The sequence below is a fragment of the Lepeophtheirus salmonis genome, chromosome 13 (genome assembly GCF_016086655.4).
Source record: "Lepeophtheirus salmonis chromosome 13, UVic_Lsal_1.4, whole genome shotgun sequence".
Lineage (NCBI taxonomy): Eukaryota > Metazoa > Arthropoda > Copepoda > Siphonostomatoida > Caligidae > Lepeophtheirus > Lepeophtheirus salmonis.
Genome location: NC_052143.2, coordinates 35,456,291 through 35,467,868, shown reverse-complemented (window position 1 = coordinate 35,467,868; position 11,578 = coordinate 35,456,291). Strand labels below are relative to the sequence as shown.

General features: G+C 34.3%; 2 protein-coding genes across 4 annotated transcripts; one reads left to right on the top strand and one right to left on the bottom strand.

Annotated features, from left to right (window-relative positions):
- The first annotated feature begins 7,423 nt into the window (after positions 1-7,423).
- On the top strand, positions 7,424-10,030 carry LOC121127644 (uncharacterized). Its single transcript, XM_040723064.2, has 5 exons — positions 7,424-7,758; positions 7,828-8,202; positions 8,348-9,162; positions 9,245-9,485; positions 9,548-10,030. Exons 3-5 carry the CDS (start codon positions 8,955-8,957, stop codon positions 9,663-9,665), a joined length of 567 nt encoding a protein of 188 aa, XP_040578998.1. The 5' UTR covers positions 7,424-7,758; positions 7,828-8,202; positions 8,348-8,954; the 3' UTR covers positions 9,666-10,030.
- A 13-nt stretch (positions 10,031-10,043) lies between these two features.
- On the bottom strand, positions 10,044-11,547 carry Yod1 (Yod1 deubiquitinase). Of its 3 annotated transcripts, none has more exons than XM_040723061.2 (3): positions 11,196-11,547; positions 10,953-11,123; positions 10,044-10,900 (listed from the first exon to the last, which is right to left on the bottom strand). In XM_040723061.2, exons 2-3 carry the CDS (start codon positions 11,103-11,105, stop codon positions 10,235-10,237), a joined length of 819 nt encoding a protein of 272 aa, XP_040578995.1. In that variant the 5' UTR covers positions 11,106-11,123; positions 11,196-11,547; the 3' UTR covers positions 10,044-10,234. The 3 variants fall into 3 exon arrangements, with proteins under 3 accessions (XP_040578995.1, XP_040578996.1, XP_071749278.1); XM_040723062.2 differs by having other exon boundaries at positions 10,953-11,195; positions 11,253-11,502; XM_071893177.1 differs by having other exon boundaries at positions 10,953-11,519.
- Between the last annotated feature and the right edge of the window lie 31 nt (positions 11,548-11,578).

The following is an 11,578-nucleotide window of genomic DNA, read 5'->3' as shown; positions in this document are numbered from 1 at the left end:
ACTCACAAACGAGGACCTTTTATCTGTAGTTGAAGAATATTGATAATATCTTTGAAATTTTAAAAAAACCTTCCTCCTTCGCGTAAAGGTCAAGCAACCTCCATCTTTGTTTGTTGTTTACCTAATTTTTTTTAAAACGTGTTCCTGATCCTCTTACGACGACATCATAACCCAAAGCGAGCCATCATTTCGCTTCATTAGGAAAGGAAGAGCTGTAGGGGCATTACCAAGGGGCTGAAAGGCCTCAATTTGTCCAAGTCCACTACACGATCAAGTAGTACAAAGAGACTGAGAGTGTCGATTACATGCCGAGGAGAGGTCATCTGGGTTCCATAAGGACACCCAGGTTGATCGAGCCAATGAGGTCGAAGATCAACTCCAAAAAGAAGAAACTCTTAATAAAATGTGGGTAGTCTTTTTTATTGATTTTAAATTCTTTTGTCATGAGTACTAGCAAAATAAACACGGATGAAAAAGCACAAATGAAAGTCGATGATTTTTTCTATTATAGAATAAAAAACATTACAAGTGTTAGACAAAAGAACCTCGGGATTAATAAAGTGATGTCCTTAAACGTAAGGGGAGTAAAATTGGAGGTCATTTCACGCCCTAAAGAGGCCTTTATTATCTTGCAGACGTGATGTAATCTGTCTTCAGGATGTTAAATCCAAAGTTTGCTCGTCTTCTGACGTAGCTTGTTCCTTTTGTCTGCCGAAATCATTCTATGTTTTTTTACAGGGAATGGTTTAACAAGAGGGGTTCAATTCTTTCAGGCAATATTAAATATTCAAAGAAAAAAAGCCTACTTCACTTTTATTAATCAGGTATATGAATGTGGATCTTGAATCATCAGGAATATATGCAAATAAGTTTATTCTTCATAAATTGATTTTGGAACTCGTTTAATAGACACTGTTGGTATTTTGAATCAAAGTGATTTTATATCATGGATAATGGGTCTTCGTTCTTCTCGGATCGGTCATGTTTTAATATGTTCGTTTCTTTTTTCGTATTTGAGGGGAGCTTCCTCCAGATTCGAACCATCTTCTGATCACGAAATGGAGGTATTAGAATTTTTGGCTGTCCCAATTAGAAAGGTTTTCAAAATAACAAAGTGGATTTTGGAATTGAAAGAGTATAAATCGTCTATCAGTAATAAATTAAGAATTTTCTTTGATCTTGATTTATCTTGCAATAAGCTCTCCAAAATATTCAAAAAAATTATTCAAAAATTATTCTGAAGAATTTATCCCTTATCTTTTAAGGTTTGGAAATGATATGGAGAGGAAGGACAAGCTTCCCCTATCCCTCACCAGGGGTAGAGTAGTCCTAATCCCGAAAAAAAGGAATGGAACAAAAATCAGCCATTGAAGACCCTTGACGATTTTGAACGAATCTTATAGTTTACCTGGCAGTCAGAAAGTCTTGGAACATAATGAACGTTGAACAATTAATTATACCTAGCTGCTTTAAATGAACTTTTAGAGGTTTTTAATTTTTTTTAACTTGTTTATTACTCATTAGAGAGCATTATTTATGAATCTGAGTACCTTAAGCCTCAATCAAATACTCCACGCGACTCTGGAACGCATTGCACACGTTAACAATGTAGTGCCTCGACATTGATCGCCACTCTTTCTCAACCGATTGCTTTAGGGGCTAAATACTACTGTGATGTTGTCTACAGGCCTTGCTTTCAATTTGCCACCTGATGTTGTAGTCAAGGTGATTCAGGTCGGGCCTCTGCGTAACCCAGAATTCCTTTAGCCAGAACTTCATTTTTTACAGGACACAGTACACAGGATTCACTTTAAATGTTTTCTCGTCCGAGAAGAACAAACTTCGGTTTCCGTGATACCTTATGTCATTATAAAGCTTTTTGTACCAATCAAATCCAAGTGTCACTCAATATGTCAGAGAGTCTTGCCTCCAGCTTTTTACGGCATTGGAAACCGTGGAACGGCACAGCGACGCCTACTTCGCCAAGTCCGTCATCTTTGCAATTTTCAAAAAAAGGTTTTTTTGCTATTTCAGGCTTTAATTTGATCCGTCTCCCGCTTCAATGACGATCATTGATGCCTTCATCGTTGTTGAACTTAACCATGACCCTCCAGACGGTGCTTCTTCTGACATCAAGGATCTTTACAATATCAGAATTGCTAAATCTGGCGCACTTCTTGCCTTTTTTGCTCTATTTTCGTTAATATTTATCCTAGATACTTGGTAAATAAGGTTTTTATAGGTAAGGCATCAGCTGTTCTTTTTTATATGAACAACTTTTTCCTAGAATAAACCAAAACCTCTCAAAATACAATTAAAGTCATGTTCCGAAACTTTTTTAACGGCCCGGTATTGGCAGGTCCTTTATCTAAGCAAATATAAACTATTTTAAATGAGAAGCTGGGTCCCGAACAGAAAGGTTTTCTTAAGAACATAAACATTGCAGATATTTCTAGAAATATTCTAGCTTCGATGGATTCTTTGAGGTATAGAAAAAAATATGGTGCACTCATTGCGTTTGACACTATTTCCTATTCATTCATCCTCAGAGCTTTGAAGAAAAACTTCAATCCCATACGTGCTCTTCTATATAATGGAGCATCATCCATCTCCATCAACAGAATACAAAGTGGACCGATTGAGTTGGGGAAAAATTGTAGACAGGGCTCCCCAGTTTCTCCTCTCTTATTCGGTAAGTTATTTGTTGATATTACTAAAAGGCCTCAATTAGAATGGAGAAGCTTTATCACGAAATCATCAATCTATGAAATTCTTATGTTTGCTTTTGTTATCTCAAATTATTCCATCAGTGCAATATCTACTGAATGGGCAGCTGTACAAAGAATTGCTTGGTCCAGAACTCCAAGATTTGACAATAATAGTACGATTGATATCATCCAACAAAACCAACATAGAAGACACTTATTAGAAAACCTTACTGGACCTGAGAAGCCTGAGAGCATTGCTCTGGCTGAAAAAATCCTTAAGGTTCACGATCTAAAATTGGATTCCTACTTTTAAAGTAGAAGAATCTTTTTTTGCTCTTCAAAAAGCATCGAAAATACCTCTGATGCCATAGTATATGAAATTTCATTATGGTGTTGTGAAGTCTGCGGAACCGGGAAATATTTGTAAAAAGTATATACCATTGCTAGATCTGCCAGTATCTTGGGAGAAGAAAATACTGTGTTCAATGAAAGGAACTCATGACGGAGGAAATTCCCCTCTCAGTTACAGATATTTAATGATATCATAACTAATATAATTTTAATTAAATATTATCAAGTAAAGCTATATTTTGATTAAGTAAAGCTTTTATATGTAGTAAATTTTCAGCTAAGTTGTAATGTTAAATATGTTTAGATATCTTATAAGTATATTCGAAATTACCCATCGGCCATCAAGTATGATTTCTGAATAAAGGTTTGTTTATCTCCGAAAGAAAACAGAGGAACCAGATAGTTGAAGTTGTATTTGCGGGCGCGCTTGCGCAAAACACGATTCCCACAATATCAATCAAGTCAATAAGGTAAGGTCTCCCACAGAAATTTCCGTCCAAAGGGCCAATCAAAATTGCATCATTGACCTCAGTGATGATCTGCAGTCTCCTCTAGTGCAACGAAAATATCCTTTCTTCCACCTCTTCTTTTATATTGGATTCAAAAATCCTTGATATACTTCCCCTACCATGTTGTTAACGACCCATCGACCTGGAGAAGTTTTTTTCAGTATATTTTTCAATAAAATTGCAGAAATTGGGGGAAACATTTAAAGGGATGTTACACGACACAAATAACTTATGATACTTATTCTAGAATATGTTTTTTTCTTATTTGGTTTTTATTGTTCCTATCATTATATTTTTTCATGTCTTCTACATTTTATAAGAGGTTTTTTTATACATTTTTTAGTCGATTTTATATTCTAATAGTATATGTTTGAATGTGATTGTTTTTTTGTTTTTGTTTTTTCAGGTTCTATAATAGGAAATTAATTTTGTAACTATATTGTTGAATTATGTTTTTACAAAAGCAATTTTCCTTATATGTATGACTTTTTTTTATTTGTGTATTTATATGAATAATTATGAGTAAAGACCTTTCTGTTGAGAAAAAAAAGCACTCCATGAGAAAGATGACTCATAAGCCTGGTGTGTCCCGAGTAACCATGCGGAGGATAGTCAGGGGAGGATGAAGCCGTATTATCTACTAAAAAGGCAGCTTTTGATTGGGCTACAATGGCTAAAAGGCTGATCCGGGCGATGTGCTTCTTAATTTTTTCAATTATTGTACGCACGTTTCAATCATTTGGACTGATTAGAAGATCTTCACCGTTGAGCTGGCTTACAACAGACACAACGACCAGATGCTGGGTCGGAGCATCAAGGATACTCTCCTGAAGGAACGTAGTGTGTTCAATGGCCAAAAGACAGCCTAGACAGCATTGGTGGTGGTTATGGCGGGGGTCACATCTTTCGGGACGAAGACACCCTTGATCTTCATTCCTGAGGGTGTGAAGGTCAATCACCGTGTTGATTCCAAGTACTTTCCTGGATCCAGGAACAGCACCAGGAAGAGTCTTACTGCTTCCAGCAGGACGAAGCACTTTCACATACTGCAAAGTCTTTGCAAGAGTGGTCCCTACCTCGTATGGGAGAGCTTGTCAGAGTAGACCATCCGTACAGCCTGTGATGCAGTTCCAAAGTGTGAGAGAGCTGTAGTTGTCGGAAATGTTGGTCATGTGGAATGAACTGCCATGGTGTAAAAATATCTTCATTAAATAAATATCTAGGGACTTTCTTGTCTTAAGACTTATGGGTCACCCTGTATACTTATATACGAGTATAGTTTTATTTTTATAATTTATAGATTTTTTGAATTAAATAATAGAAATAAATGATTTTGACTAAATAAAATTATATTATTCAAGATTTTTTTTTTTTACTATGACCTTCAAATTTAAACGTTATTTTGTTTTTGAACTTTAATGTATTTCCTCCATTAGTTTCACAGTCTTTCCTGAATTTTGGTTCAATCTGGGAATGACATTAATCGATTTATCACATTTCCCACGGGTTTTGAGGCTCTTTATTGCATATCACACAGAATCTTGCAAAGTGACATCAACAATTCCATCAAAGTTGATTTATTGTAACTTTTGAGTCTAAAACTAATCATCTGCCCAAGAATTAAAGACAAATCATATCCTGAAACTTAGATGGTATGACAGTGATTTCCATGATGTATATGATTTAAGTTCAAAAGCTATTTTCACTTGCTTTAAGGAGAATCATAATTTATTTTATGATGACTATTGGCCTAGCGTAATTTGACTGTAGAATAACCAAACTTGCTTAAAGTCTTTATCTGCCTCTGGTAGAATTTCTAGTCTTCCGAGGATTTATATTCTCCATTTACGTTGATGACATGGAATAATTGAAATAGTAAAGTATTGAATTTTTCCGTTGAATTCATTTTATTCTTATGACCGAGATAAATGAAAAAATTGAGAAGTTGTTTTTTTTTTGTTTGTTTTTTTTTAATAAGAACTCTAGAGAGAGAAATTTCATTCAAGAGTAATTATGTATTTGTAGTCATAATTTTTTATCTCATCCTGTCGTCTCTTTCCACTTCTGAATAGAAAAATAAAATTTCCAATAATTAGTCAACTTTTTGGTATTCAAACAAGATTTAAAGTCGATCTACCATTTGAGTACTAAGGAGGAAGATTTTTTTTCCAAATGGACGAATTGGTCATTGTAATACTATAATGATTAGTAGACATTTGTTATTGTTTCCACAAAAAATAATTATACATTCGAATACATACTTCACTAACTTTTTAAATTGGTACAATTACTTCCATTTAAGACTAACACTGTTTACTTAGTCTTAATTAAACGGCGAAGTCAAGTACTTTAGTTCACAGAAACGCCGTTATGTAGTGTTGTATCGTTCCTTATTTTATCGGTGCAGTACGGTCTTAGCAAGGTGACTATATATAAGGTGTTTCGATAAGAGATTTATTTGCTTTTGTTTAGAATTGTACTGGCTATTTTGATGACGTCACAGACAATAAATGGAAAATCAGGATTCGACAGATTTCCGAAAAAGAATTTATCATTTGTTCCATGATTCAAGGGGAATTATTCAACAGTCAATTTTGCGCCAAATTTATCCTTCCTTTTATATGACTGTTGTCGAAATTTGGCTCCCTCACATATCCGATCATGTAATTATAACTCTGATTTGATCATATACATATTTTACCTCCAAAAAGAGAGCCTAATGAAGGAGGGTTTATGCAGGTGGATTTTCCGTCAAAAAATTTCATCAAATAATAATCATTAAAAGCTGTTGTCTAATCTAACTAGAACCAAAACTTTCTATATTTATTTCATAACAGTTTAGAAAAATGAGCCATTTCCATACAAAAAAGAGTAAAATGAGCCCTTTCCGCAAAAAATAGGGCAAAATTAGTAGTTTTTCCAAAAAATAGGTCAAATCGAGCAATGATTGAGCCACCGTTCACAAATCCTATCTCTAGTAATTTTTAGTCAGAGTAATTTATCCCCCGTGAGTCAAGCTGGGAAAAAAGTATTCTCGTAGCCAATTAAATTTGAATAAAATTGATCACGAGGGCCTTATTCTCCACTTGGATCGAATTTAAGCAATACACCAGAATTTGCTTTTCAAAAAAAAAAAAAAAAAATCGAATCACAAACAGCTGAATGGTTCTTGCATTTGCCTCATAGTCTTTAATCTTTTGAGAACGACAAAAGCAAAGAAATGTTGATTTCAAGACCCGAATAAAAGTCATTTGACTCTTCTTAATGATTAAGAAACACACATGTTTCTAATATAATATTACTTCATTTCCTTCTTTAGATTGATTGTGGTGACAAAATTAACCTCAAAAGTATAAATTTTCCTCTTGTTACTATTTTTAACAGATGGAGGTTTTTTTTTTTTTTTACTTTTTTTACGAAGTGGATAAGAATTTTCCAAATAAAACCAATGACATTCAAAGATACTTTCACAGTGTAGTTTTTGTGTTTGTATTTTTAAAAATATTTAGAACTAGAATCTTTATTTCTGAGCAATATAGTCAAATTACTTATATTATTTGCCTCTGGGTTTAACTTTATATTCATAACTCAATGAGAAGTGTAGGGGTTGTGAATTGTCTAGCCACATATTTCAAAGGTTGGATTCAAAACAGTTTGGGAACCACTGCACGAAGGTAAAAGTTTTTCTATTCAAGGAACCAAGCATGGTTATGATTTTATGGCAAACGAGACAGATAGTGAGCTTAATGAATATATAAAAACTGAAGTGAAACAACATGACCGTCCTCAGGATTTTATTTTGAAGGGAGATTTAATAATTTTGGAAGGGACAAAATACTTTTTTGAAAAAATGTAGAATCAAATTTTTTGGGTCCAGCTGGATTTTTTTTTTTTGTTTACTTGAAAAAAAAGATTTTTCCTTGTTTTGTGTTGTTTTCCATTTAAGTTTTGTTCAATTAAGCAAAAAAAAATCATGGTTTACGTGTTTAAAAATGGGGGCTCAACCCCTATGGACGCCCCTGAAGTTTCTTAAAATGTATGTATGTCCTTTAAAATGTTGTGTAATATGAAAAGTTGTGAAATAGGATGCTCTTCTTGAAGTTTCATTCAAAGGATTGATATCAGGTTGATCATCTCTTGAAGAAATCCTCAATAAGAGGAGAATCTAAAAGCATGGTCATCACTTATAGGTAATGTTATTAATTTCAATTCACTAATTAAATCCAACTGTTTTAAGCAAAAAAAGTCCTTATTTTCAGGGTCGTACTATTATTTCTGTTATTAAAGTCCACTTTTGGGGGAAGATTACTCTCAGAAACAGAGTCAACCTCCCTCCAGGAACGTCCTTCTTTCGTTTCAAAATTTGTGGGCAGTATCTCTAATACTTTTACAAAGTTTATACATATCATTGGAGGTGTTGTACCCCTAAGGGGCATTGCCTCCGTTGCAGCAGATATTGGTATACCCGGTGCATTAACTCTTCAGCATTATCTGACACCAAGCAAGGCTATGACTCGTAGTGATGGATCTACGACAACAGACTCCATCAAAAGACAATATATCCAGGCTAAAAAGACCCTTACTACTGCTTTGTTGGGAGTTCTAGGGATGTTGTATACCCATCTTCATTAAGAGTAATTGTTTCTTTGTTTCTAGTACACCTTTGTAAAAGATTAAACTTTTTGAGCAATTTCATAATTACTGTCCTTATTTTGTTTTTTTGTTATTGTGGAGTAAGAGTAATGATGTGGTATAAAACATTCCCTTTACTTTTATCAGGTTACAGAGGCTGTTTACTCAAAGCAGCCTGTTATTGTGGTAAGCGTTTATCTGCTTCCGTCACAGGGGCTACGGCCATAACGCTTCTCCTCTCTACAATTTCAAATCAATTACCTGAGTCAATAACAGATGTTTATACTACACTGAGAAATTCTATTTTTTATTCTGACGACTGTGAGCAATATGATTGCCACCATGAGGATTTGACATTTTCCTTGTTGAAAGACAAGCTACAAAATCTACTTACTAAATTATAAAAATGATGTATTTATGAGTGTTTTTATTACTATTTAAATTGACTGTATAGTTATACTTCCATTAAATCATTTATTATATCCTTAATCTATTGATGGACTAAACACATCAGTAAAAGATGCTACAATATATTGATAATAATCCTTTTAAACCAATGGTTACTGTTGTTGTTTGCTTCGTGTTATAGATTAGGTGACCTACACGCACACCTTTTGACCTGCCAGGTTTGTTGGTTATTTTTAGCAGGAATATTTTTCGAATCACTTGACGAAACAGAGTTCAGAGTTGAAGGAAAGCGAAAAAATTCAAATATCTTTTTTTCACTCACTCTCATAGGAAGTGACATAGGAGAATGCAACTATTTTTAGGTATTTTGTTTATTTTCGCTCAAGTATCATCAAGCTTTCAATACAGAAATGGTCATCACCCCATCTACTATGGTCATGTACAGAAGGATCAACATGGGATTTTAGATACATTCTCCCTCAGCTTTGCAGGAAACTTTGATTTCTCTAGATCTTATGAGGGACTAAAGAAAATACTACAGGGGCTATCAGAATGTAAGTAAACCATTTTGCTATGTTTAAAAAAGAAATCATTTCTTAATTTGTTTCTTTGCTTGCTACCAATAATTATCTATAGTCATTGATTTGAAACTGATACACTCTGGAGTCAATTTGGCTTTTGATACAATGGCTGAAGATCCAAGTGAAAACTCTGTCTATTCTCGTATTGGAGAGCCTAGTCCCGAGGACGAAGTCCTACGTAGAGGAATCACAACTGTTATTGGTGCTTTAATGAATAAACAAGAATGTTGGATCAAGACCGCTTGTATAATTGGAGACTACTCAAGGACTCTTAAAATAAAAGAATTTCTCATCATGTAAGGAACTCATTTTTTTTTTTAAATATTAGCAACGTTTTTTTTAATAAATGTATTTTCAGAGTTGCCAAGAAGATAGCACCTCCTGAGTGGAAGAAAACAATGGATGTTTTTGTATCTGCCTCAAATAATGAGACGGACTGTCGTACATTTCTTTGCTCTCCTAAAGACAGGGAATGATGTTATTTAGTATACATACGTATTTTTATAGAATAACTGTACATATATATATATATCTTAAAATATTAATTATAATTGATAATTGTGAACGCTACTATTATGAAAAATAATGCCAACAATGCAAGTCTGTGTCTTTTGTCAGAAAAAGATTTTCCTTTTTGTGCCTTTAAATTTGTGTGTCTCATTTAATTATGTTGTATTAGTAATTGTATATAAGTAATAACATGTTCAGTATACGGGTTTAGTTATTTAATTTACGTCTGGTAGACAATTTAGTGTTAAAAATATAATGTGAATATTTTTTTATAATGAAATAAATTATCCATGGTGAAGAAAAATTTATTTCTACATCCTTTAAGTAAAAATCATTGCTAGTAATTATTAATCATACCTATATTTATTTGTCCAAGATAATCAATTAGAAAAAATAAACTAAAGAAAATTAAAACTTTTACGTTCATAATTATAATTTAAACATTTACAAAAGAAATAAAGCCTAGGAAAATTGGATATATATATATGATGTCTATGAAGTATTTATGTAGTACTTTAGAGGTGGAAAAAGAGTTTCAAACTTCACCAAAGCGTTTATGTCCAGTAGATTTAGCATGAGACTGAGCATCTTTCTGACCCACAAGTTTGGTGCCACAGTCCTCACATTTCAAAGTGAAACCCGCCACATCTGTGAACTTTTTAGCTTTTTTCTCACTTTCTACAAAGGATTTGCCCTTTTCTAAAATTTCTTCATCGTCTATGGAGAAAATAGTTTTTTCCTTAGATCCAATTCGTTCATAGAGTGGATCATAATGAATTCCGTCGTATATGATGAGAGCTCTTTGCCCGGGCTTGTAACTTTCTCCGAATCGAGTCAGTAAACCTGACTGCGTATCGAATACATCTATTTCCATTCCAAAATATTCAGCTAAGATTTGTGCTTCGATAGCCCCACCCCATGCATCCGAAGAGGAGATCCAGGCAATGTAATCCTTAGGATCCTTTCCAAGAATAGCCGCGTCATATTGTTGAGGCTGACTTTGAATGACTCCAACAACTACAGTTCGCATGAGCTCGCATTTGCTAATGTCCACAACTCCACTGAGACAGTAATTGACGGATGTAAAAAGACAGGAATTGTCTGCAGGAACTTCTTTTCGCTCAATGACTCCTGCCTCTTCCTCTTCACGAATCAGAACATCGCCACTTCGAACGCCCAACTCGCTCAAAGGTTGATCCGCCTAAAAAGTGAGAAAGTCAAACAAATGGGGACACTAAGGCCAGCATGCTTACCTCCAGTATGGGTTTGGGTGGATAGCCGCAGAGGACTCGCGTCTTCTTGGGATCCGCATCAATCTTCTGGAGAACGTGCGTGAGGGTTGCATCTTCCTCTAAAGAAAGTGTCACGGCAGAGCCATCAGAAGCCTTTTTGATTCGGAGATTCATGGATATGGGTTGAGATCACTTGGGAAATGGGTCAGGACTCTTGATTAATTATTTGTTCAAAACTCACATTTATGATTTATTTATTTATACCTAGAAATAATTTGTGAGTCCAAATCAAATGAAATTTCGGTGGATCAAAGGACAAACCAAGGACGATCTAATACAAACAATGAACTTGTCACAACAACTCACGCAACCTAGGAAACACACAATCCCACAGGCCTACTCATACGAATATATTCAACTAATAACGTTGGTTATTATGCTTTAACTTTTCAAGAATAGAAGATGCGTATCGGAAGGGGGAATAATGAAGTCGTAGCATAAATTGATTTTTAATTCCTTTTTATCGGCTATTTTTTTTGTGTGTGTTTCTTTCTTTTATTGATGTAAGTATGAGTAATGAGATGTTGAGTTGAGAATCTTTTGGTGTTGTAACAGTGATGAAATAGTCCGGTTCGATCTTTCTTTTA

What these genes read in the sequence shown, in the direction of transcription:
- LOC121127644 (XM_040723064.2), top strand. Translation starts at nt 8,955, where the DNA reads ATGCAACTATTTTTAGGTATTTTGTTTATTTTCGCTCAAGTATCATCA. An exon ending in ACTACAGGGGCTATCAGAAT is followed by an intron (nt 9,163 to 9,244) that starts GTAAGTAAACCA and finishes AATTATCTATAG; the next exon opens with TCATTGATTTGAAACTGATA. An exon ending in ATAAAAGAATTTCTCATCAT is followed by an intron (nt 9,486 to 9,547) that starts GTAAGGAACTCA and finishes ATGTATTTTCAG; the next exon opens with AGTTGCCAAGAAGATAGCAC.
- Yod1 (XM_040723061.2), bottom strand. Translation starts at nt 11,105, where the DNA reads ATGAATCTCCGAATCAAAAAGGCTTCTGATGGCTCTGCCGTGACACTT. An exon ending in CACCCAAACCCATACTGGAG is followed by an intron (nt 10,901 to 10,952) that starts GTAAGCATGCTG and finishes CTCACTTTTTAG; the next exon opens with GCGGATCAACCTTTGAGCGA.